This window comes from Heterodontus francisci, chromosome 2 (genome assembly GCF_036365525.1).
Source record: "Heterodontus francisci isolate sHetFra1 chromosome 2, sHetFra1.hap1, whole genome shotgun sequence".
Lineage (NCBI taxonomy): Eukaryota > Metazoa > Chordata > Chondrichthyes > Heterodontiformes > Heterodontidae > Heterodontus > Heterodontus francisci.
This window is the reverse complement of record NC_090372.1, coordinates 225,076,594-225,103,889: the sequence shown is the minus strand read 5'-3', so window position 1 is coordinate 225,103,889 and position 27,296 is coordinate 225,076,594. Positions and strand designations below refer to the sequence as shown.

The window sequence follows — 27,296 nt, the reverse complement described above, 5'->3', positions numbered from 1 at the left end:
CTCTATATTTGGGCGGTTTAAAATAACTTTCCTTTCAGTGCAGCAGCTTTTTCGGGAGCAGCGTGTGAGCGAGTGAGCAGCTGGGAAAGTCAGTTTGAAAGTAAATTTAATTTCCTTTTGTTTTTCGGCGGAGGCCAGGGGGCTGCTGGGTAAGTAAAACACTATATATTTGGGCGGTTTCTGAACCCGAGACACCACACTTGTAGTGTCTCCCACCCGCCCTCCTCCTCTAACCAAAAAAAAAGGACTCGGAGGGGTGTTTATAAGGTAAGGCTTTTTCGATTTCTTTGGTTTTATTGTGATTGGTAAAAACTTTTCGTTCCTTTTTCATTTAACTAAGTTTAAACTTAAGATTAAAAATGGCAGGAGATCTCAGACCCGTATCATGCTCCTCTTGCTCAATGTGGGAGCTCAGGGACATGGCTGATGACCCTGACTCCTTCACGTGCAGGAAGTGTGTCCAGCTGCAGCTCTTGTTAGACCACATAGCGAGGGAGGTAAAAGGGGTGGAGGAGTTGCATTACTGGTCAAAGAGGATATCACAGCTGTGCTGAAGGAGGGCACTATGGAGGACTCGAGCAGTGAGGCAATATGGACAGAACTCAGAAATAGGAAGGGTGCGGTAACAATGTTGGGGCTGTACTACAGGCCTCCCAACAGCGATCGTGAGATAGAGGTACAAATATGTAAACAGATTATGGAAAGATGTAGGAGCAACAGGGTGGTGGTGATAGGAGATTTTAATTTTCCCAACATTGACTGGGATTCACTTAGTGCGAGAGGTCCAGATGGAGCAGAATTTGTAAGGAGCATCCAGGAGGGTTTTCTAGAGCAGTATGTAAATAGTCCAACTCGGGAAGGGGCCATACTGGACCTGGTGTTGGGGAATGAGCCCGGCCAGGTTGTTGAAGTTTCAGTAGGGGACTACTTTGGGAATAGTGATCACAATTCCGTAAGCTTTAAAATACTCATGGACAAAGACGAGAGTGGTCCTAAAGGAAGAGTGCTAAATTGGGGGAAGGCCAACTATACCAAAATTCGGCAGGAGCTGGGAAATGTAGATTGGGAGCAGCTGTTTGAAGGTAAATCCACATGTGATATGTGGGAGGCTTTTAAAGAGAGGTTGATTAGCGTGCAGGAGAGACATGTTCCTGTGAAAATGAGGGATAGAAATGGCAAGATTAGGGAACCATGGATGACAGGTGAAATTGTGAGACTAGCTAAGAGGAAAAAGGAAGCATACATAAGGTCTAGGCAGCTGATGAAAGACGAAGCTTTGAAAGAATATCGGGAATGTAGGACCAATCTGAAACGAGGAATTAAGAGGGCTAAAAGGGGTCATGAAATATCTTTAGCAAACAGGGTTAAGGAAAATCCCAAAGCCTTTTATTCATAGATAAGGAGAAAGAGGGTAACTAGAGAAAGGATTGGCCCACTAAAGGACAAAGGAGGAATGTTATGCTTGGACTCAGAAAATGGGTGAGATTCTAAACTAGTACTTTGCATCGGTATTCACCGAGGAGAGGGACATGACGGATGTTGAGGTTAGGAACAGATGTTTGATTACTCTAGGTCAAGTCAGCATAAGGAGGGAGGAAGTGTTGGGTATTCTAAAGGGCATTAAGGTGGACAAGTCCCCAGGTCCGGATGGGATCTATCCCAGGTTACTGTGGGAAGCGAGAGAGGAAATAGCTGGGGCCTTAACAGATATCTTTGCAGCATCCTTAAACACGGGTGAGGTCCCGGAGGACTGGAGAATTGCTAATGTTGTCCCCTTGTTTAAGAAGGGTAGCAGGGATAATCCAGGTAATTATAGACCGGTGAGCCTGACGTCAGTGGTAGGGAAGCTGCTGGAGAAGATACTGAGGGATAGGATCTATTCCCATTTGGAAGAAAATGGGCTCATCAGTGATAGGCAACATGGTTTTGTGCAGGGAAGGTCATGTCTTACCAACTTAATAGAATTCTTTGAGGAAGTGACAAAGTTGATTGATGACGGAAGGGCTGTCGATGTCATATACATGGACTTCAGTAAGGCGTTTGATAAGGTTCCCCATGGCAGGCTGATGGAGAAAGTGAAGGCGCTTGGGGTCCAAGGTGTACTAGCTAGATGGATAAAGAACTGGCTGGGCAACAGGAGACAGAGAGTAGCAGTAGAAGGGAGTTTCTCAAAATGGAGACGTGTGACCAGTGGTGTTCCACAGGGATCCGTGCTGGGACCACTGTTGTTTGTGATATACATTAATGATTTGGAGGAAAGTATAGGTGGACTGATTAGCAAATTTGCAGACGACACCAAGATTGGTGGAGTAGCAGATAGTGAAGGGGACTGTCAGAGAATACAGCAGAATATAGATAGATTGGAGAGTTGGGCAGAGAAATGGCAGATGGAGTTCAATCAGGGCAAATGCGAGGTGATGCATTTTGGAAGATCCAATTCAAGAGTGAACTATACAGTAAATGGAAAAGTCCTGGGGAAAATTGATGTCCAGAGAGATTTGGGTGTTCAGGTCCACTGTTCCCTGAAGGTAGCAACGCAGGTAAATAGAGTGGTCAAGAAGGCATACGGCATGCTTTCCTTCATCGGACGGGGCATTGAGTACAAGAGTTGGCAGGTCATGTTACAGTTGTATAGGACTTTGGTTCGGCCACATTTGGAATACTGCGTACAGTTCTGGTCGCCACATTATCAAAAGGATGTGGATGCTTTGGAAAGGGTGCAGAGGAGGTTCACCAGGATGTTGCCTGGTATGGAGGGCGCTAGCTATGAAGAGAGGTTGAGCAGATTAGGATTATTTTCATTAGAAAGACGGAGGTTGAGGGGGGACCTGATTGAGGTGTACAAAATCATGAGAGGTATAGACAGGGTAGATAGCAAGAAGCTTTTTCCCCCAGAGTGGGGGTTTCAAATACTAGAGGACACGAGTTCAAAGTGAAAGGGGAAAAGTTTAAGGGGGATATGCGTGGAAAGTTCTTTACACAGAGGGTGGTGGGCACCTGGAACGCATTGCCAGCAGAGGTGGTAGATGCGGGCACGATGGAGTCTTTTAAGATGTATCTAGACAGATACATGAATGGGCAGTAAGAAAAGAGATACAGAAGCTTAGAAAATAGGCGACATGTTTAGAGAGAGGCTCTGGATCGGCGCAGGCTTGGAGGGCCGAAGGGCCTGTTCCTGTGCTGTAATTATCTTTGTTCTTTGTTTGTTCTTAGACAGAACAGTTACAGGAAAAAGATTCCAGGAATTTCCTTCATATGTTGTAACCTGAGTAATGGCTAAACCAGTTTCATTGTCAGAGGTAAAATTAGCACCAGTTGAATAACAAACTTTATTTCATTTGGACTATCCAAATCCCTATACAGCAAGTCTTCTCTATCACTAACTCTGGATTAGCTTGCTCAGCCCTGATCAGCTCTAACAGAAGCTGATACAAAGGGCATTCCAGAAGGTCACTATATTAAAAATGAGATTCTGATGAAGTGACAACCTCTTCAGACCTGTGGATGAAGAACAGATGGTAGTTGATAGTGGTACCTCTGAAGTATTGGTGGAAACTATTGAAGATAATGCATGAAATTCCTCTTGTGGGGGTTATGGGGAATGTGTATAAAAATCATTTACTGGCCAGGTCTTTCCAAGGAAGTGGTGAGTTTTGTAAAACATACAGTCCATGTGCCTTGTATGGTAACAGTTCAAGAGGGCAGCTCACCACCACCTTCAAGAACAATTAGGGATGTGAAATAAATGCTGGCCTAGATAGTGACCCCACATTCCAGGAATGAATATAAAACAGTGCCAGATTGTGGGAAAACTAGCACCTCCAATTCCCATACCAGTTGTTCAGAATCATTTTAGGTGTTGGTAGACTGGAGGACCTTTACTGAAAGCAAGTGGGACACCAATATATACTCATCACCATGGATACAGCTACTTGGTTCCCAGAAGCCATTCCCTGGAGAACTATTTCTGCTAAGGTAGTGGTAGAAATATTAACCCAGTTCACTAGATTATAGATTACTGATTTGATCTGACTGAAATTCAAAGGTCCCATTTTATGTCAGATTTCTCAGGTGTTCTGGGTAATTTAGGTATAACAGTTAAAGCCTTCACCAAACCACCCACAGACAGAGCTTTAGAAAGGTACCATCAGACCCTCAAAACAATGATCAAGGCATACTGTCACAAATATCCCCATGATTGGGATAAATGACTAGAATTTTTGTTGACCAGCAGGGATTCACCTAATGAGTCAAAAGGACTCAACTGGTACAATTATTTAATTGATATAATACACCAGGTCCTCAAACTAATTTTTTTTTTTGAAGAACAGAGGGATGAATCTTTTGTGCTTGATGTATCTGTATTCTGGGAACAGCTCATGAGCTTGCAAAGTTGTTCAGGAACACCATAAAGCTTCCCAAACAACGACGAAATGGGCAGACAAATATGCTAAGAGCTGAAGATTTCAACCAGGGAATGGAGTGTTAGTATAATGCCTTTTACAAGGTGAACCACAGGGATATTCAAGTGCCAATATCTTACTGAAGTGATCTGTAGATCAGATTTAAGTAAAGCAAGTATCTTCCAGCCATAAGCAATGATTAATACACTCTACTGCAGAGTAGCTGGCTAGCTAAGTAGTTAAATAGTCCAACCTGGTTGCTGCAGTTTCAGCTTCAAAAGTATGGAGGTCTGGGGGCAGCCTGCAAATAGAGTGCAGATTCAAACAAATAATGTGAAGAGTTTGGTGAATGCAGAGTTTAGTGAAGAGAGCTGTTCCTTTATTTACCCTCCAATATTTACTACAGTGCAGTGGAAGGAGCTGGATGGCAAGGAGACCCAAGGCAATTGGCTTTCCATTTTGGATAATGTGAGGGCATTGGTTACTCAGGAGTGTAGTCGGAGCCAAGTTTGTGGAACCACAGCTAGTTTAGCTGCACAGGAGGGAGAGGAAGAGTAGTGTAAGGGGATTCATTAGTTAGGGGAACAGAGGCATTTCTGCAGCTTATAGATGTAGCTCCAGGATGGAGTGTTGCCTGCTTGGTGTGAGTAGAGAGGCACAGTGGCTACAGGATTCTTCTGGGGGAGGGTGAACAGCCAGAGGTTGTGGTCCATGGTGGCACCAAAAGGTGGGGGAAATAAGACAAGGGAGACAAGGCCTGAAAGCAGATTTTAGGAAGCCAGCATGATTAAATTGCAGGAGCTCAAAAGCAGTAATTTCAGGATTACTCCTAATCCCACAAGAGTACAGGAACAGGAGAATTGAGTGATTGAACATGTGGCTGGAGAAGTGGTGGAGGAGAGAGGGCATCAGATTTCTGATGCATTGGGACTGGTTCTGGGGTAGGTGGGACTTGTACAAGATGGACAGGTTGCATCTTAGGCCTGGGACCAATATCCTCACAAGAGCATTGTTACTGCCGTTGGGAAGGGTTTAAACTACATTGGCAGGGGATGGGAGCTCAGATTGGAGGGAAGCAAAACTGGAAACCAGGAGCAAATATCAGACATATTGGGAGAGAGCTAGCACTAAAAGTAGGGGATAGCAAGTTATTAGGTGGGGCAAGGGAGAAAGTAATAAAGTCTAAAACAGGATAATGTACATACATGGAGTGGGGTAAATAAGATTGGGGAGGTACACGTGTAAATTGCCATGTGGAAATATGATGGTTATAATTAGACCTGGCTCAAAGGGCAGGACAGGTGTTAAATATTCTTGGATACAAAGTGTTCAGGAAAGATAGGAAAGGGGAAAAGAGGGGTAGCAGTATTGATTGAGAGCATTGCAGTGCTAGAGAAAAAAAAAAAGGTAAATCCCAGACGAGTTAAGGACAGAATCAATTCAGTTAGAGCTAAAGGAACAGTTACATTGCTCAGTGTTGTCTACAGGCCACCAGCTAGTGGTATAAACATGGAACAAAATGAGGGAGATGCTAAAATTATAGGGTAGTTATAGTAGGAAGAAACTTTATTCAAAGAAATAGTGGTCGAGTAAAAGGCAGTGAGGGGCAAGAGTTCCTAGAGAGAATGTTCAGGAAAATATTTACAGCAGTATGTTGCTCAGCCAATGAGAAAGGAGACACAGCTAGAAATGGTTCATGGGAATGAAGTGATCCAAGTGGATCAAATATCAGGAGAGCATTTAGGAGACAGTGATCATTGTATCTGGAGGTTTAGGCTGACGATGGAAAAAGGACAAAATAATCCAGAGTAAGAATAATTAACTGGTGAGGGTCAGTTTCAATGAGGCAAGAACGGAGCTGGGGTGAATAAATTGGAGTCAAAGATAGGCAGGAAAAGAAAGTCAGTAGCTGAACAATGGACTACCTTGAAAGAGAGAAAGCTGAGGCCCAGTCAAGGTATGTTCCTGAAGGGTAAAAGAGGTCAGGCAAACAATTCCAGAGCTCCCTGGATGACCAAAGTAGAAATTAAAAGAAAAAAAAAGTGCACTTATGATAGATGCCATGTAGAAAATACTGTGGAGAATCAGGCTGTACAGGCAGTCCAGAGGGGAAAGTGAAAAAGAAATAAACAGCAATGAGTATGAAGAGACTGGCAGCTAAAAATGGAATCAAAGTTTTCTATAGACATAGGAAAAAGATGGGGCTGATTATGGACCATAAAGAGGATTTACACATGGAGGCAGAGGGCATCGCTGAGGTATTAAATAATTACCTTACATTTCTCTTTACTCAGGAGGTGCAACCCAGGCAATGGTGCAATGAGATAATTCAGACACAGTTTAAAATTGATGGACATATTAGATAGGCTGTCAGCACTCAGATAAAGCACCAGGAGAGATTTATCCAAGATAGAGGGACAGAGGGGGGTGGGGGAGGGAATCATGGAGGTACTGGCCTTAATTCAGTCTTCCTTAAACTTGGTGCCAGAGGACTGGAGAATTATAAATGTTCCACCCTTGTTCAAAGAAGGGTGAACTAGAAGCCCAGCAACTACAGGTCAGTTTAACTTCAGTGGGGAACTTGGAACAAAATTAGTCACATGGACTAATTGTGTTAAAGGAAACCAGCATAGGTTCTATGTAAAAATCACAAACATGGAGGTTTTTTTGGAAGAGGTAACAGAAGGTTGATGTGTGCAGACTTCCAGAAAGGGGTTTAATAGTGCCAGTCTTGAGCAAGGTTAAAACTCATGGGATAAAAAGGGACAGTAGTAATGGATATGAAATTGGCTGAGTGACAGGACAAAGTTGTTAATGGATTATTTGGAGATAGAGGAAGGTTTGTAGTAGAGTTCCCCCAGGAATCAGTGTTGAGACCCTTGCTTTTCTGATACAAGTGACCTAGACCTTGGTGTACAGGGTCTAATTTCAGAGTTGACAGATATGAAACTTGGAAGCATTGTGAATGGAGAGGAGAGTTTAGAACTTTGAAAGGATAGGCATGTTAGTGGAATGGGCAGATAGATGGCAGATGAAGTTCAATGCAGAGTAATGTGAAGGGATTCATTTTGGTAGGAAGAACAGAGAAACAAAACAAAGGGTACAATTCTAAAGGGGAAGAGACCTGGGTGTATATGTGCACAGGTCATTGAAGGTGACAAGACAGGTCGAGAGAATGGTTAATAAAACCAAAAGTACTGGATACTTCATTAATAGGGGCATTGAGTACAAGAGCAAGGAAGTTTTGTTGAACTCTTACAAGACACTAGTGCTGCCTCAGCTAGAGTATTATGACCCATTTTGGGTGCCACACTTAAAGACAAGATGACATTGGAGGGAGTACAAGAGATTCACAAGAAAGGTTCCAGGATGAGGAACTGGATTTTAAAAGAGAAAGACAGATTGAAGTTAGGTCTATTTTCCTTGGAGAAGGTGGAGGAGAATTGACAGGATGTAAAAAATCAAGGGTCTAGACAGTAGAGAAACTGTTCCCACTTGTGAAAGGGTTGAGAATAAGATGGGACAGATCAAGTATTTAAGAGAAGCAAATGTGACTGAGGAAATACTTCATACAGCAAGTGGTTAATGTCTTGAATGCAATGACTGAGTGGTGGAGGCACATGCAATTGAAGCAGTCAAAATGGAATTAGACTGTTGAGCAGGACGAGTGTGGAGGGTTTATGGGAGAAGGCAGGAGAAATGGAACGGAGTTAATTGCTCTTGGAGAGCTGGTATAGACAGGATGGGCTGATTAGAATCATTGGTGCCAAAGGAGGCCAATGGTCAGAGTGAGGGGTGAAGGCAAAAAGGAGCTTTAATTGTGCTTTACTTCATTACAAACTGAATGTTAACTAGTAAACAATTTGTTTAACGAAAGCTGGTTGATGTGTTTTATTCTGGAATAAAACAATTTTTCCCCCCACTTGCCAATGTGGTCAACATTTAAATTTGTTACTGGTGCAGAAGTGGAATTAGAACCAACAATACACTCCTCCCACCTCAGTTATAACACAAGTGACTCAGTTCAAGAGCAATTACAGAGAGATGGACAATAAATGCTGACCCAGCCAGCAATGTCCACATCCCATGACTGAATTAAAAAGGAGCAGAGGGACCTGGGGGTATATGCACACAAACCATTGCATGTGGCAGTGAAGGTTGAGAAAGTGGTTAATAAAGCAGATGGGTAGTTAGGACTTTGTAAAGAGAAGCCTTGCAGCACAAAAGCAAGTTGGTGAAACTTTCCAAAACATTGCTTTGGCCTCAACTGGTGTACTGTGGAATTCCAGACACCATGCTGAAAGGTAGGTTTGGAGGGATTTAGAGGGTACAAACAAAAAAATATACTGGAATCTAGTGTGAGGAACTTGAATTATGTGGATATATTAGAGAAGCTAGTGCTGTTCTCCCAGTAAAAATGAACTGGAAGTGATTTTATCAAAGTGTTCAAAGTGAGGGTCTGCAGTGTATTTTATTTTTTATTTAGAGATACAGCACTGAAACAGGCCCTTAGAGTCTGTGCCGAACCACCCATTTATACGAAGCCTACAGTAATCCCATATTCCTACCACCTACCTGCACTAGGGGCAATTTACTATGGCCGATTTACCCATCACCTGCAAGTCTTCCACTGTGGGAGGAAACCGGAGCGCCCGGCAGAAACTCCGCAGTCACAGGGAGAACTTGCAAACTCCACAGTCAGTACCCAGAATTGAACCCGGGTCCCTGAAGCTGTGAGGCTGCAGTGCTAACCACTGCACCACTTACCATTGGTAGAATAGATCAGAACCAGAGGACACAAGCTGGTCAGCAATAGATCGAGGTGATACAAGGAATAATTACACCACAAAAAGGATGCAGATGGTTAGGTAGTTATTGATTTTATGCTGATATTGTCTTACTTTACTGTCATTTTCAGGTGAGTTTCTCCCAAGCCTTCTGAAACTGCATGCTCAATATCAGCAGCAATCCCTTTCTAAAGGATTGCCCAGACAAGTGTATTGAATTAGCACTGAGCTGTTGTATCAGAGCAGTGTCATTCCACTGAAGAGTGGAGTAGAGCTTCATTCAGCTGAAACTACACAAGGATGAGCAGCCACAGACTCCATCCTGAATATCCTAATGCTGACCCTCCTTCATGCTTTGTAATGGGTCTGTAATCAATCTGCATTTGACAATTCCCAACAACTGCTCAGACTCAGTATTGAGCTTCCACTGCTGCTCAGCAACAGCCCAAACTGCTAAAGATATTTTTAAGGATAGCATTGCTGGTCACAAATTACAATCACCCAGACTAGTGAAACAAGGGAATTCTGCAGCACTGCCAGGCTCCAGTCAGTTTCACTAATCTCCCATTAAGTGGAATTTCAAGCAACCTGACTTGCTGTTTCCCCATCTTCAGAGGTTGGGATGAAGACATCCTGGCTTGGTCCAAATAAATGAAATGCTGGCACTTTTCCTCAGGTAGCACTCCCACCTCCTGAACTACCCAGGTATATTATTGTATACCAGTAGCCGAGTAAAACCAAGCACATGGTCTAGACTAATACTCACTATATCAGTTCCATGTAGAGAGTGATAAAATGTTTATAGGGAATCCAGGGACCAGTCCTGTTAACTGGGCATGGGTGGTACAGCTCACTTACCAGGCTTGAACTGGTGGAAATAATTCCTTCATGGAAGTGGCAAGACTGGAGATATGAGACTAAAGCCCAGTATCAGTTAGATACAAATAAGATAATTGTGCAACCTCATCTTACTCCAAACCCAGTGAGGTTTATACCTCCTTCTGTTGCTGTGGGGAGGAAACGTAATTTACAGCTGAAACTAGATTATAAATGGCAACTTCCATTCCATTAAATAATTTAACAGATGGAGACCAAGACTACATTAATAAACAGGAGTTTATTATCCAAACAGATCTACAGTTCCATTGATCTGCACTCAAAACCCACCCTGTGAGCCACATCCATTTTCCACACAGCAACAGTCCCAACCAACAGGGCCACAGAGAGCAGAGCCACCCCAACTGCTACTCCAGGAAGAACATGGGAGGGGGAATCCACAGCAGCATCTGTGGAGAAAAGCCAGGGTTAGAGGGGCACCAGTTACTGCATCACTACACACTGGAGGAAGTTCCTCCTTTACCTTTCTCTTCCTGCTGGATCCCTGCAGACAATCTCTCCCCATCTTGCAGGAAAATGATGGGCCCAGTGGTCACCAAGGTCCCAGGCTGGTTATTGGTGCTTCTTCGTCTCACTGGGGAAGGAAGAGTTCAAGGTTCAGTAGTTGCCTGAATCAGATGTTCAAGCTCAAACTTGATAATCTCTGCTTCCACCACATGCAAGTTTCAAAGTAAATTGGATGAGTGCTTGATGGAAATAAAACTTGTAGAGTTACAGGGATAGAGCAAGGGAATGGGACTGATTTGATGCTATAAGACTTAAGCATTGACTGGGTGGAAAGGCTTCCTCTATTTATAAAACTTGGTCAGATACAAAAAAAAAAAAAAGATGTCTGGGGCAAAGTATCAGTGATAGGGGGCACGAGTTAAAAATGGTTGCCTGACTAAAATTGATTTTCCTATATTCAAATGAACCTGCTTCAACCAAGCAGCTTGCAGAATGGTCAGTGTGGACTCCGTGAACTAATGTCACCAGTTGATAGGAATGTCCTCTCCACTGAAAATAGTTTCATTACATCTGGAATACCTGGTGACAGAATGAGAATAAAGTGCCAGTTCAATGTCCCAGACAAAAAATGTTGAACCTATTCCTGACCAGTTGAGGTTTGGAGCAGAGAGCACCTGGACCAATTAGATTCCACTCTGCAGGTGAGGAGTGAGGAACAATGAACCAACATTCCTGCTCACATTATCCTGGCTGAGGGATCACAACATGCTTGGTCTGCATCTCCCTGCTTTCTTGTGCTCACACTGACTGCCACTTCCTGATGGAAACTTGCACACAGTGGGACTTGGGGGAAAACATTGAGCAGTTCAGAGCTGCAGGATTGCTGACACTTCTGGGCCCAGTGTTCAGATCTCCCACACACACCCCATCAGGGTTCACTTTCTACTCACATCCCAGGTACTTACTGGGGCTGCAGGAAGCTGTGCAGTTCTCTCGGCTGGAAGGGGAGCAAACCTCAGCAGTGCAGTGGAAGTAAACCTGCAAAGAGACAGTGCGGTATGGTGAGTGCCACAGCTCCCAGGAAGCAGGAGGAGAGGAATGCTTCTCCATTCAAAAAGATAGATAGAACAGGGAGCTCACTCAGTAACAAGCTCAACCAAGTCAGCCAGAATGACTGAAGGAGACTCACCTCCCCGCTCAGAGGCCGGCCTGTAACTCGCTCCCAGAAAGTGAAAGTGCTGACTACAAAGCGCTTATGATGAGTTGGGAAACGCAAATGGGAAGCAGCGTCTAGCGGGAGGAGGCGGCTTTTGTAGTTATCACCAGTAAAGGGGCACCTGGAACAGAAAGAATGATAGCATTGCTGTCAACTAGTGATCCAAGATGAGACTAGAATGCAATGCAGAGGAACAGGGAAACCACTTGCTAACACCTCATTGCTTTGCTGAATCTTCATTGCCTCCCCCACCCCCTCACCTGTTCACCAGGAGCTTCCATTGAAGCTGGGAATAGGGCTCGGCAGTAGGGCTCGCCCAGCACTCATTGAGTACCAGCACAAGGGATGGGTCGTTCCGGTTCAGGACACGAACCTCCACAAACACGGGCTCCCGGAGCACACTCAGGATCGGGTAGTCACTGGCCACGTACCAGCTCCGGTAGGCAGCATCTGAAAAGAGAAAGATGCAGGATGGTCACAATGTGCAGAGACAGAGAGAGAAAGAGAGACAGAAGTTGGACACTAGCCATCAGAGAGCACTCGCTACCTCTCGCTATTCTCAGCTCCAGAAGCAGGATCCCGGTCTCGGTGGCAGGCAGTGGCGGAGAAAGGGTGTAAACTCGGGGCTTCAGCTGCAATTCAGACTCCTGGCTTCCCTTGTAACTGCACTGGACATGGAGCCTGCAAGAGAAGGGACACGGCTGCACAATTCAGCTCCTCACCACCTCTAGCCGCTCAATGTGCTCCCATTCTCACCTGAAGGGGCTGTCCCGGCTCACCGATCCCAAAGCACCATCCAAGATCTCAAACTGAGCCAACACATCCGTTTCATACACCACGTCCACCCCGTCCAGCTACAAGAGACACAAGACCATCAGTACTGACTGACACCCATTGATGGGACAGCCAAGCCACAATACATACCCGCTGGCTAGTGCCACACTCAGTGAGTGCGAACTCAAAGAGCACAGTGTCTACAGAGGCCACGGTGGGACTGCACTCAGCTCCGTGTCCATCCTTCAGATGCACCGTTGTCAGGTTTACAGGAGGCAGCGTCAAATCCTTGGAGATGGCGATCAGGACCCGCCCATCCTTGGTGCAAACTGCAAGACAGGCAATGAAAGGAGTTTAGTTGTTGTCCCAATCTCAGCAGAACATGTTTCTGAGAATGCTTCCAGGGATGAGGGACTGGGACTTCAGCTCAGTGAATAGAACAAGGAATACAGTCCCAGCTTCCCCAGGAGGAGAGATTTGATAGGTGGGGAACATGAGGGGCCTAGACCAATTAGATAGAGAGAAACTGTTCCCATTGGCACAAGGGTGGAGAACCAGAGGGCACAGATTGAAGGAGATTGGTAGAAGCAGAGGTGACAGGAGGGAAAACTGACACAGCGAGTGGTTAGGATCTGGAATGTACTGCCCGAGTAGTGGTGACAGATTTAATCAGAGCTTTCAAAGGCTATTGGATAATTGTCAAGAGAGGACATGCAGGGCTTCTGGGAAAGGGAAGAGCTGAATTGCTCTGAGACAGTATGGACACAACAGGCCAAATGGCCACTTGTGCTGTTTCTCAGACTTATTTGGGGAAAGCAACCTCTGTGCCACACAAGTGCCAGGCAATGACCTTTGCTAACAAGGGAGCAAGTAACTATCTCTCCATGACATTACAATCACTGAATCATCAATTACAAGGACATAATTGTTTGGAGAAAACAGATTCACAAGAATGTTGCCAGAGTTTGAAAGTTGGATATGAGGAAGATTGGCTCGGCAATGGTTGTTTCCTTTAGAAAAGGAGGAGGCAGAGAAGTGACTTAGAGATGTACAAAATTATGAGGGGCCGAGATAGACTAGACAAGAAAGACCCATTTCCCCAATCAGATGTCAGTTACCAGGGGGCACAGATTTATAATTGATGGATTAGAGGAGACATGAGGGAAGCTTTTTCACCCAGAGGGTGACGAGTGTCTGACATTCACTACCAGGAATTGTGCTGCAGATGGAAACCCTTAATTTAAAAAAAAGTTACCAGGACATGCACCTGACAAGCTGTGACCCACAAGGCTATGGATTAGGTGCTGGAAGGGGATTAGATGGTGTCTGTGCTGACTGAATAAAACTAGCTGCCCAATGGGCTGAATGGCCTCCTTCTGTGCTGTAATTTTTCAATGGTTATGAATTTCCAACACCCTGGGGCTACCATTGAACAGAAACTGAATGGAAGCAGCCATTTAAATACTCTGGCTCCAGGAGCAGGTCAGAGACTGGGAATCCTGCTGCAAATAACTCACCACCTGACTCCCCAAAGCCTGTCAACCATCGACAAGGCAAAAGTCAGGAATGTGATGGAATACTTTCCACTTGCCTGGATCTGTACAGCTCGAACACAAGTTCAACACTATCCAGGACAAAGCAGCCCACTTGATTGTGGATAGCTTGCCATTCACATTGTACCATCTACAAGATGCACTGCAGCAATGCACAAAGGCTCCTTAGACAGCTCCTTCCAAACCCACAACCTCTACCACCTAGAAGGACAAAGGCAAATGCATGGGAACACCTGCAAGTTCCCCTCCAAGCCACAAGCGATCCAGACTTGGAACTATATCACCATTCCTTCACTGTCACTGGGTCAAAATTCTGGAACTCCCTTCCTAACAGCATTGTGGGTTTACCTACCCCACATGGAATGGAGCTGTTCAAGAAGGCAGCTCACCACCACCTTCTCAAGGTGAATTAGACATGAACAATAAATCCTAGTCCCATCAGAGATGCCCACAGCACATGAACAAATGATTAAAACATGCTCCCATCATTTCCCAGGAGAATCCCAATCCCAGAATTAGTCTCACTCTTCCATAACTTACCTGTCCCAATCTTAACCCACACTAAATCCAGTTCAATCTTTATCCTGCGCTCCAACTCACTTCAGTTCCCAATCCAACAGAGTTAAAATCCCCTCCCCATATCCAACAACCCACCCAATTCTCACATTACTTCAATTCCAGCCCCTTGAACATCAGGGAATTCTCTCTCCCTGCCATTGACAGGCGGGTTTCCATCTGCTTCAATTTTAAATGGAACTCTCTCCACAAACCTCTCCTTCCCTTCAAAACTCTGCTTAAAACCAAACCCTGAAGCTGTCCAATATAATCAGGACTCAGTGTTAAATCCTGACAGTTAATATTCCCGGGATTCTCCTTGGGGAGTTTGATTGGGATGAAGATAAACTATTGGAGGAGATAGTCTTCATCCCACAATCAGTTTCACTCAGACAAGTTTGAAATATTCACTGAATTGAATCAAAGGAAAATGAAGGGATTATCCTGGACAATCCCAACTACAGCTGACCCTGGAAATAACTGCTCTGGAATATAGACGGAGTGAGAATACACCCACCTGGCAGATTGTCCAGTGAATAGAAACACGGCGGCACATCCCGGCTCCCAACATCAAAGCAACAACCTCTCCGCACACACTCACTGCCTGCAATTCCCGCAAATCCACACTCTTGCCGGAATTTGGGAGATATCCAACATTTATCAGCGGGCAGAAAGAGAGAGGGCGGCTGAGCAGAACAGATTGTAACAAATAACAAAGCTAGAATACAGAATATCTCCATGATAACAAGTGAAACCTCCCAGGTGAGTAAGGTTACTGAACACAATGCCCCTTTTTCTGACAGCTCTGTTTAAGCTGCAGTAAATGAGTTTGCCAATCAGCCTGAGACACAGTCCCAGCTCCACCGCCTCCTCAACATTAACCCGCATTCCCACGGCTCACACGGAGATGGGCTCTGTTTTTAATCAAGCAGGAAAGGACACTGGCTCCAAAGACAGCTCCACAAGTGTCCCCTCTTAAGGAGGCAGCACGGATAGAAGTTAGACATAAAGTCTCATGAAGTGAAGAAAGCGAGAATTGTAAATGATCATCTTGTTGTTTGTGGTAATGACACACTCGGTATCTTGTGGGACAGAGAGAGGCCGCTTCCATCCCATGGACACTGGGGAAGATTGATTCAGCTCCAGACCAAAGCCCCTCTCAGAGACCCCCATCTCCTGGAATGTCCCCTTGTGATCTCAGTGGATTGAACAGATCCATGTTCCTCTGCCCCCTCCTTCAATCCCTATTTCTGATGCCTCCTCTATTCCAGTCCTTGTTCCAGAGATCTTTCTAACACCTTCTGGAGATTCTCTTGGACTTTCACATGTGATGCTTAGCTCTCTCTGAATTAGGAGTGGGGGCAGCCTGACTTTGGATCTTCATTTTCTACTGGGACACCCCTGCTTTGGGGACTATGAGGATTTTGGATGATCATGTGATCCCCATCAGGTCAATGCTTCATCTCAGTAGAGGCACATTTTTATTAGGAGCTGACTGAGCACACAGTGGGATTGAGTTCAGAATATACAGTGGATTCAGTCCTGGATCAGTACAGCTGCACATTCTGCAGTGTCACTTTCTGTTTCAACATTGCTTTTCAATGGGTTTCAATAAACTACTTTCTGTCTCAATGCATCTTGACTCAGTTCATTGACCTGGTTCAGTACAGCACAGATACCCACTGTCCAATGTGTCATTGTGGACTGAGTGAGTTTAGTAATCACCTGATCTGTCCAGACCATATTGTTAGACAAGTCATGCTTCAGTTCCATCAAAGAATCTTCCACATGGATGGAGTTGATCACTAGGCTCTGCTCAACATGCTTGAGAGAGTTGTTGAGGGGAATGTGATTGATGTGGTGAAAATGGACTTCCAAAAGGTGTTTGATAAAAGTCTCACAATAACAGACTTGTCAACAGAGTTGAATCCCATGGAATGAAAGGGACAGTGGAAACATGGATACGAAGTTGGTTGAATGACAGGAAGCAGAGTGTAGTGAAGGTGGGGGGGGGGGGGGTGGAGGAGGGGAGGTGATGGTGGGGAAGAGAACAAAGGGAAGGTGTGTGATATTGTCTACAGCAAGAGATACTAAATAACAAAGATTTCCTGGAACAATGGCAAAGAGCATGTTAATGGTTGTGGTGAAAGACAGTTGTATTGGGAATGGAGGAAGGTATATAATGGGGTTCCCCAGGGGGGCAGTATTGGGACCACTGTTTATCTTGATCTAGATTAATGATATAGATTTGGGTGTGCATGGCACAATTTCAAAATTTGGCAAAAACAAAAAGTTGGAAGTATTGTGAACTGTCAGGATGATAGTGATAGATTTTATCCTCCACATGGAGATCAACAAAAAACAAAAGAATTGAATCCACTGACTGACCCCAATTTAGGAAAGAAGTGAGGAACCAATTTTTGGATTATCTCTGCTTTCTGAGCCTCTGGTTTTAATCTTTCCCCAACAATCCCAGCTACAATCTTCAAATGATCTTTTGCCAATTATTTCGAGGCACTGAGAGTCAGATCTTCTCTCTTGACAAAGTTTTGAACATCAATAGTACTCATGTTAATTTCACACTGATCACAGACAAAGTAAAGGTGAAATATTCTTTGCTTTTGCTCTGGGAAATTCCAGTCTATCCATTCCATAGCCCAGTCACACATCACATCCCGGACAAGATCCCAATTTGTTACGATCCCCGTGGAGATCACTAACAAACCAAAAGGATCAAATCCATCAACTGACCCAAATTTAGGAAAGAAAAACCAAATGGACACAATTTCACTTTAAAAATGTTACATTAACACTCAAACCAAAACCAACATCGATTAAACATGAACTAACAGTTAAATCATGGTCGGTATATGTATCTTAATGTTTACACATTAATTATCAGATGCAACAAATATAGTTCTCACAAGTCCTTTGAGCAGTCTTATCAGCAAGATGGCAATGAACACTTCTACATCACAGACTCAATCACAGCTCCAAGAGAACATAAACAGGCTGGTGAAATGGGGGACACATGGCAGATGGAATTTAATGCTGAGAAGTGTGAAGTGATACATTCTGGGTGGCAGAATGAGGAAAGGTAATACAAAATAAAGGGTATCATTCTAAAGGGGCTGCAGGAACAGAAGGACCTAGGGGTGTAAATGCACAAAACATTGAAGGTGGCAGGGCAGGTTGAGAAAGACTAGTTCATTCTGAGTCTATGCAACTCTATTGGGGAATGAACCTGCATTAATAGCTGATGAACCAAGGAATGACCTCCAAGCTGTCAGTTCACTTACAGTCAGAGTGACTTTTTATTTATTCGTTCAGGGGATGATCCATCTCGGCCTCCTCCTGAATCCCCAGCTTCACAGATGCCAGCCTTCTGCCAATTCGATTCACTCCACCTGATCTCTCTCTCTCCTGGTCTCTTTATGCTCAGCTCCGCTCTCGCTGTTTCCCGCTCTCTGAGTGAACTCTTGTTCTCTTTCCCGGTCTCTTTATGCTCCGCTCTCGCTGTTTCCCACTCTCTGAATGACCCCTCACTTACTCTCTCTCCCGGTCTCTTTATGCTCTGATCCACTCTCGCTGTTCCCTTCTCTCTGAGTGACCCCCTCACTTATTCTTTCTCCCGGTCTCTTTGTGCTCAGCTCCGCTCTCACTGTTTCCCGCTCTCTGAGTGAACTCTCACTCTCTCTCTCGGGCTCTTTACGCTCCGCTTCGCTCTCACTGTTTCCCGTTATCTGAGTAAACTCTCGCTCTCTCTCTTCTGGTATGTTTACGATCCAGTCTGCTCTCACTTTTCCCGCTCTCTGAATGAAATCTCGCTCTCTCTCTCTCCCGGGCTCTTTATGCTCCGTTCCTTTCTCACTGTTTCCCACTCTCTGACTGAGCTCTCGCTCTCTCTCTCCTCGGCTCATTGTGCTCTGCTCCGCTCTCGCTGTTTCCTGCTCTCTGAGTTAATTCTCACTCTCTATCTCCCGGGCTCCTTATGCTCCGCTCTGCTCTCATTGTTTCCCGCTCTCTGATCATCTCAAGCAACCCTTGACCCCAGCGTCCTTGCAAACTACTGCCCCAACTCTACCCTGTTATCAGGAGACAGTCTGTGAGGATTTAACCCCTTACGCACCTGGGATCCAAGGACACGGGGCGTGGTGTCGGAGGGGGAGGAAAACATACATACAAAGATAACACTGTTGCCCCCACCTCCTCATAAGACCCATATAATCCCACCCCCTTTCTATATGTAGTCATGGGCTGAGCTCCGACAGGTGGTGCGCACGATATTCCGAACACGCACCTGTCAGATTTTTTTGTTTCTTTTCGTCGGATGCAGCTGACTCTTGTTGCATAAGTAGAGCATTGTATGCATACTTTATCATTTCCCGAGTGGACTTGTAACCATGTATTAAAATAAGCTTTATCTCTACTCCAGTCCCTGACTGTTGGGATACATATACCATCAGTGAAATTATACAAAGCCCCATAGTTCATGTAGTTATGTCCCTCCTGTGTTTGTTGTTGCTCCAGTGGTGCATCAGCATTCTCTTGTGCTTGTATTAATCTCAGAGTTCCCAGTATCACGACTTCCCAGAGTCGAAGTGCCCACTGTGGGTTCATCACTTCCGGTGTTTTAATCCAGGGATTTAAACAAAATGACCTGGTCGTCACCAGGTGTTAGTTCCTGGTCTACTCATTTCCTCACCTGTGTGGGTGGAAAAGGTTCTATTGTTTATGGGTTAATAGCTGTGTCTTTTATAATCGTACCATTTCTATCTCGTCAAGTCCGTGTCTGTATTTCCATCGGATTTGTATCTGAGCACGCTGCGCTCGTGCCTGAGTGGTGATGAATACCAGCCAGACTCCGGTTAACATCACCACTACTCCCAGTCCCCCGAACATTCCATTCTCTAATGTGTTTCGCCACTCCTGGTATCACATGACATACCAGGTGGTCTCCATGATAGGCACTATCTCAGGTTCAGCCATCATTCCCTTGATTATATTTTTTCCGTTGGGACCAGTGTTTCCACCGGCCCTTCCCTTTCATATCGACACATGCACAGGTATCACTAGTCATGAATAATATCGTATGGTCCGGTCTACCTTGGGGTGAATCCTGCCTGTTTGGGGGTAACTCGGACCAAAACATTCTCCCCTACTTGTGGTATGGCTGGGCCGGCCTTATCCTTGTTTTGTGTCTCCAGGTCCCGTATGGCCTGCTGATCCCTCACCTCCTGTCACAACTCTTTGAACTGCAGATCTAATTGTCTTACGTTTTGCCTAATTCAGTCTCGTAGAGGTCCCATATCCTCCCCGCCTACTATGATGCTTTCGGGGAGTTGCATAGCCCTCCCTGTCATGAGTTTGAAGGGGGTCAAGCCTGTCATTCGGTTGGGTGTAGCTCTTAGTCTCATTAATATACAGGGTAAGACATCTACCCACCCCTTTCCGGTCTCAGAGATGGCCTTTGCTATAGCTGTTTTTAGAGTGCGGTTTATTTGCTCCACCATTCCTGAACTCTGCGGGTGATAGGGGACATGAAACCGTTGTCGGATTCCCAGTAAACCACAGGCTCGCTTCATGACCTGTCCTGTAAAGTGTGTGCCCTGGTCTGAGTCGGGAATGCTTCAACCCACCTGGTGAACTGAACAATGATCACCAGACAATACCACTTTCCTCTACTATTAGGCAGAGGCCCAGTAAAATCAATTTGCAGGTATTCCCACGTACCTTTATGTCGGGGCTGATGTGCCATTTTAACCTTGATGGGTTTTCCCGGGTTATGTTGTGCACATATTATACAATGTTGGCAGTGTTTCTCCACGTCTCTCCCTACACTGGGCCCACCACCAATCTTTGGTTCAGCATCCCATCACATCCGGGGTGATCCGGTTTGTGGTACAGTTTGAGTAGCTCAGTCTGTATGGAGGACGGGACGACTACTTGTAGTCCCTTTCACCAAACCCCTTCTCCCCCAACAACTGCCCCTTGATGTTCCCATCGGGATCGTTCTTCCATGCTAACCTCTTCCTGTACTCTTTTAATGTTTAATTCCCCTGGTCCTAGTGCGGCTACTTGAATGGTCTGTGGCACAGCCCTCTGTGCGGTATTCCGGGCTGCCTGGTCAGCTAACATGTTTCCCTGTTGTTCCTTACATTCCATCTTCCGATGCGCTTTGATATTTATTAAGGCTGCAGCAGCTGGTCGCTTAACTACTTCTACGAATTCTCGAACCACGTTCTCGTGCTGAATATGTCCCCCTCCTGACGTTACATACCCTCGTCTACTCCACGCTGTCATATAATCATGTACTACCCCAAATGTGTATCTACTGTCTGTAAACACATTCACGCGTTTTCCCTCTGCTAACTTTAGGGCTTCCATTAAAGCCACTAAATCCACAGAATATTGTTCCTTCCAGTCCCCCTTGTAAGAGGACTGTGTCACTTTGATCTACCACAGCCCACCCCGTACGGAACTGTCCATTTATATATCGTCTGGATCCATCAACATAGAGGGTTATGTGGGGATCTGTGAAGGGTTCGTCCACTATTTCTCCTTCTACTTCTTCATCTATTTCTGTCTGGCACTGATGTGGTTCTCCCTCGGCTATTATTCCCTCGGCTGGGTTGATCCCTGTATCTCTAATGATTTGTATCGATTGGTCTTTAGGTAACAGTACTGCTTCCCACATGGCTCGTCGAGCATCGGACACCGTTTTCAATCTCCCGGTGTTTAACAACTCCACTATAGTGTGTTTGGTATGTATAATCAGCTGTCCAGACATTGTGACAGGTTCACATACTCTCACTGCCCAGGCTGTGCAGTCGAGTGCAGCCACGCATCGGTGGAGCCCTCTAACTACCGGAGATTCTTGTGTAGAATAGTATGCCACTGGTCTCATCACTCCTCTCCTTTCCTGGGTTACTACAGCATTATAGAACCCTCCATCGAGATCATAATAGATCTGGAATGGCTTTGTCATGTCTGATAGTCTGAGGGTTGGGGCTGCAAGCAGCCCTGCCTTTAATTTACCATATGTTTCCTCCTGCTCGTTTCCCTATTCCACTAGTACCATCCCGGGCTTTCCTCCTTTCACTAAGTGTTGGATAGGTTCCACCTGGGTAGCGAATTGGGGAATGAAATTTCTGCAGTAATTGAACAAGCCCATCACTCGCTGTACCCCCTGCACTGTCGTGGGTCGGGGCATATTAGCGATTGCTGTTTTGCGATCGGCGGGGAGGGCTTTACTTCCCTGACTTATGTCATGTCCCAAGTACCGTACTCTGGTCTGGCCGATCTGTGTCTTCTTTTGGGTTAATTTTGAATCCTGATTTTTCTAATGTCTTTAATACGGTTACCAGGGCCCCTAGGCGTTCTCGGTTGGTCACCGAGGTGATCAGGATATCATCCACGTACTGTAAGATAGTACTATTATATGTGGCTAGGTCACACTCTTCCAGGGTTTTGCTCATGATCCGGTGAAAGATGTTTGGGCTGTTGTGGAATCCCTGTGGGAATCTGGACCTGGTGTATTGTTTGCCCTTTGAGATGAAGGCAAATGTTTCCTGGGACTCAGGGTCCAGTGGGATTGACAAGAATCCATTTGTGATATCTAGAACTGTAAAAATCCGATGTTCTGGATTGAAACCGTTGAAGATCGTGGCTGGGCTGGCTACAATAGGGTGCTCTTTGGGTGTTACTTTATTTAGGGCAGTATAATCTATAGTTAACCGGTAACTCCTGTCGGGTTTTTTAACTGGCCACATGGGGGAATTTGTGATTGACACTGTTGGCCGTAAAATGCCCTGTTCTATCAGTGCCATTATTATTCCCTCAGTTGCCTGCATGGCCTCTGGTTTAATCGGGTATTGTTTGTGAGGCGGGTGTGTTGGCCCAACACTTCGTTCTGGCGTGGTTTTGATGAGACCACATTCCTGTTTGCTCTCGGCCCAGATTCCTGGTATAGCTTGGCATATTGTTCCCAACATCCCATCTCCAGTCCAGTCCCTGGCCAAGGTATTAATGCTGCCTATCGTCGCTACATTCCTTAGTGGGACCCATTTACCATTGATTCTGTCTTTGTGTCCCTTTTTAGTCGTCCAGATTATTTGTCTATTCTGTGCGTCTACAATTGTGCCCAGCTCATTGAGTAAGTCCATACCTAGTATTGTACCTTCCGGGTTTGGGCACACCCAGAACTGGACTTGTAGTATCATACCCTCAGTTTCTAATATCTGTGTTTCACTTTTGTATGCTATAGTTTTACTGCCCCCTACTCCCTGTATCATAATAGAGTGGCGGGTAGTAGGCAGGTCAAGGTTAGTCAAGGATACTGATGCTCCCGTATCTATTAACATATCACATCGCTGGCCCCCTAACGATGCCTCAATCCACATACGGGGATCGGATTCCTGCCCGGGGGCCGATGTCACTCATTGGAGCTGTGTTTGTTGTCGTGTCAGGTGCTGTATGATATCTAACAGCTGTTGATTACTCATTTTACTGGCGGCTGTGCCTGTCTCGTCAATCACCTTTCCTTTCCTTTGTTGCTGCTGGGGTCCTTTTCCTTCCTGTTCACCCCCTCTGTGCCCAGGTCAGAGGCTAGGAATCCTGAGGCGAGCAACTTACCTCCTGACTCCCCAAAGCCTGTCCACCATCTACAAGGCACAAGTCAGGAGTGTGATGGAATACTCTCCACTTGCCTGGATGGGTGCAGCTCCAACAACACTCAAGAAGCTCGACACCACCCAGGACAAAGCAGCCTGCTTGATTGGCACAACATCCACAAACATTCACTCCCTCCACCAACGACGCACAGTGGCAGCAGTGTGTACCATCTACAAGATGCACTGCAGCATTGCACCAAGGCTGCTTAGACAGCACCTTCCAAAGCCACGACCTCTACCAACTAGAAGAACAAGGGCAGCAGATGCATGGGAACACCACCACCTGCAAGTTCCTCTCCAAAACACACACCATCCTGACTTGGAACTATATCGCCGTTCCTTCACTGTCACTGGGTCAAAATCCTGGAACTCCCTTCCTAACAGCACTGTGGGTGTACCTACCCCAAATGGACTGCAGCGGTTCAAGAAGGCAGCTCACCACCACCTTCTCAAGGACAATTAGGGATGGGTAATAAATGCTGGCCTGGCCAGCGATGCCCACATCCCATGAATGAATAAAAAAGTCCTTTATTTCGTGCCCCATTTTGTGAGAGTTTTTGCATTTCTTACGGCCATCCTGCCTTGGGGCTCTCCACTCAGCGTGACGATGTCCTGGTTCATTGTAGTTAAAACAGGTCTCTGTTCTTTTTACAGAGGCTGCTTTGCAAGATTCTGTCAGAAGGGTGGCTATTTTGGATTTTTGTTGATTATCTACAGCGGTACCCCAATTTTCCAAATCATGATAATTATTGTAATTTACTAGTCCCGTTTTCGATATTGCCTGGTGAGTGGGGCTTATTCCGTCCCTATATAACTGGAGAAATGTTGGATTTTGTCGATCTACATTTGCCATGTCACTGTGCGCTAGGAAAGCTTCGGACTTTCTAGTCCCATATTCCTGCGCTCCTTCCCCTTTGTTCTGAGTCACCCCTACAATCGAATTCCAATTTATGGTGGGTGGGGGGTGGGGAACCTGACCAAGGGTAGCAGTGACATCGGCTTTTATGGTGGTGGGGGGGGGGTGGGGAACCTGACCAAGGGTAGCAGTGACATCGGCTTTTATGGTGGTGGGGGGGGGTGGGGAACCTGACCAAGGGTAGCAGTGACATCGGCTTTTATGGTGGGGGGGGAGCGGTGGAACCTGACCAAGGGTAGCAGTGACATCGGCTTTTATGGTGGGGGGGGGGGGGGGGAACCTGACCAAGGGTAGCAGTGACATCGGCTTTTATGGTGGGGGGGGGGGGGGGGGAACCTGACCAAGGGTAGCAGTGACATCGGCTTTTATGGTGGTGGGGGGGGGGGGGGAACCTGACCAAGGGTAGCAGTGACATCGGCTTTTATGGTGGGGGGGGGGGGAACCTGACCAAGGGTAGCAGTGACATCGGCTTTAAACATAATCAGGTCTTGTTCCAGTTGTTGCAGGTCGGCAGCCAGGTCCGCACACCAGGTACCATCCCAGTGGGCAGCCTGCAATCGTTCCCAATAATTCTCAGGCATTTTGGTCCTGATTAATCCTGTGACATCCCGATTGTGGAGATTGTGACAAATTTGCATTTCTTTAATCTTCTGCCAGAAGATTGCATTGTTATAACGGGGTTTTAGGAGTGGAAGTTTATCCAGTAACTTCATCGTGTCCCCGGGAGACAGGGATATATATGTCATTCTTAAATGTGCTGGTCGGGCTGGTTGCCCTGGGTGTCCGTCCCGGCCCACCGCCCCGTGTTGTGCTGGCACCCCAGGGACGTACTCCACCTTTACAGGAGCTGTTTTGGCCTTATTCGCCGGAGCGTAAGTAGGGGAGGGGTCTTCTCCTTCTTGGTTATAATTATGTGCCTCCTCCTCGAGCGATCCCCAATCAATATCATCCTCATTAGGCAGTTCGTTAGGGCTGCCTGTCAGTGCTGGTAGGACTGTCCGTCCGGACAGAACAGTCACCTGCTGCTTTTTATCTTTTACATATTGGTTTACTCGTTCTGTTAGTTTGACATGGGCATGAAGAATTAGAACCCAGGCTTTTTCATCCTTGTCTTTCTTTTCCTTCTTCCACCATTCCCACTGGTCATCCGGCTGGTCATCAGGTTTCCAACCTGATTTCATCATTTTCTCTATTAATTTTTTATGTTTCTTTGGCAAGTGACAGGTAAGGGACCTTCTGGCCCCCATTCGAGCTCCATCTTTTAACTGGCCAGGCTTGGATAGGATTAGAACTGTTAGAAATCTACTCTCAGAGTCTGCTTTCAGCCCAGCGCAACTTGTAGTAGATTGTATCCTGGCTAACTGTCGGGTCACAAGTCTGTCAGTATTTCACATAACAAGCTTATGATATTCTGAAATACTTTAAGCAATTCCTGACAGTGCACTAGGTATCTTAACGAACTTAAATCCAGAGCACCTCGGGGCCCTGGTAACCGTATTAAAGACATTAGAAAAATCAGGATTCAAAATTAACCCAAAGAAGGCACAGATCGGCCAGACCAGAGTACGGTACTTGGGACATGACATAAGTCAGGGAAGTAAAGCCCTCCCCGCCGATCGCAAAACAGCAATCGCTAATATGCCCCGACACACAACAGTGCAGGGGGTACAGCGAGTGATGGGCTTGTTCAATTACTGCAGAAATTTCATTCCCCAATTCGCTACCCTGGTGGAACCTATCCAACACTTAGTGAAAGGAGGAAAGCCCGGGATGGAACTATTGGAATGGGGAAACGAGCAGGAGGAAACATATGGTAAATTAAAGGCAGGGCTGCTTGCAGCCCCAACCCTCAGACTAACAGACATGACAAAGCCATTCCAGATCTATTATGATCTCGATGGAGGGTTCTATAATGCTGTAGTAACCCTTTACTTTCCTTTTTTTTAAATCTCTTTTGTCAATTTAGAGCAGAGGGGATGGAAGCTAGGGCAGTTGTATGCTCCTCTTGCAGGATGTGGGAGGTAAGGGTCACCACTTGTGTCCCTGCTGACTTCACCTGTGAGAAGTGCACCCAACCCCAGCTCCTCACAGACCGCGTTAGGGAACTGGAGCTGGATGAACTTCGGATCATTCAGGATGCTGAGGGGGTGATAGAGAGCAGTTAGAGGGAAGTAGTGACACTTAATTCATGTCTTACCAACTTAATAGAATTCTTTGAGGAAGTGACAAAGTTGATTGATGAGGGAAGGGCTGTCGATGTCATATACATGGACTTCAGTAAGGCATTTGATAAGGTTCCCCATGGCAGGCTGATGGAGAAAGTGAAGGCGCTTGGGGTCCAAGGTGTACTAGCTAGATGGATAAAGAACTGGCTGGGCAACAGGAGACAGAGAGTAGCAGTAGAAGGGAGTTTCTCAAAATGGAGACGTGTGACCAGTGGTGTTCCACAGGGATCCGTGCTGGGACCACTGTTGTTTGTGATATACATTAATGATTTGGAGGAAAGTATAGGTGGACTGGTTAGCAAATTTGCAGACGACACTAAGATTGGTGGAGTAGCAGATAGTGAAGGGGACTGTCAGAGAATACAGCAGAATATAGATAGATTGGAGAGTTGGGCAGAGAAATGGCAGATGGAGTTCAATCAGGGCAAATGCGAGGTGATGCATTTTGGAAGATCCAATTCAAGAGTGAACTATACAGTAAATGGAAAGGTCCTGGGGAAAATTGATGTCCAGAGAGATTTGGGTGTTCAGGTCCACTGTTCCCTGAAGGTGGCAACGCAGGTAAATAGAGTGGTCAAGAAGGCATACGGCATGCTTTCCTTCATCGGACGGGGCATTGAGTACAAGAGTTGGCAGGTCATGTTACAGTTGTATAGGACTTTGGTTCGGCCACATTTGGAATACTGCGTACAGTTCTGGTCGCCACATTATCAAAAGGATGTGGATGCTTTGGAGAGGGTGCAGAGGAGGTTCACCAGGATGTTGCCTGGTATGGAGGGCGCTAGCTATGAAGAGAGGTTGAGTAGATTAGGATTATTTTCATTAGAAAGACGGAGGTTGACGGGGGACCT

The 27,296-nt window shown here is 45.8% G+C and overlaps 1 protein-coding gene across 1 annotated transcript in view; it reads right to left on the bottom strand.

The window, feature by feature from the left end:
• LOC137351714 (zona pellucida sperm-binding protein 4-like) overlaps nt 1–15,636 on the bottom strand; it is a 73,064-nt gene extending 57,428 nt beyond the window's left edge. Inside the window, exons 1-8 of the mRNA XM_068016452.1 lie at nt 15,150–15,636; nt 12,675–12,853; nt 12,507–12,604; nt 12,298–12,431; nt 12,011–12,200; nt 11,724–11,871; nt 11,500–11,572; nt 10,551–10,661 (exon numbers count right to left, since the gene is read on the bottom strand). Coding sequence (XP_067872553.1) covers nt 10,551–10,661; nt 11,500–11,572; nt 11,724–11,871; nt 12,011–12,200; nt 12,298–12,431; nt 12,507–12,604; nt 12,675–12,853; nt 15,150–15,372 — 1,156 coding nt within the window. The 5' untranslated portion in view covers nt 15,373–15,636. The remainder of the gene's footprint in view (nt 1–10,550; nt 10,662–11,499; nt 11,573–11,723; nt 11,872–12,010; nt 12,201–12,297; nt 12,432–12,506; nt 12,605–12,674; nt 12,854–15,149) is intronic.
• Between the last annotated feature and the right edge of the window lie 11,660 nt (nt 15,637–27,296).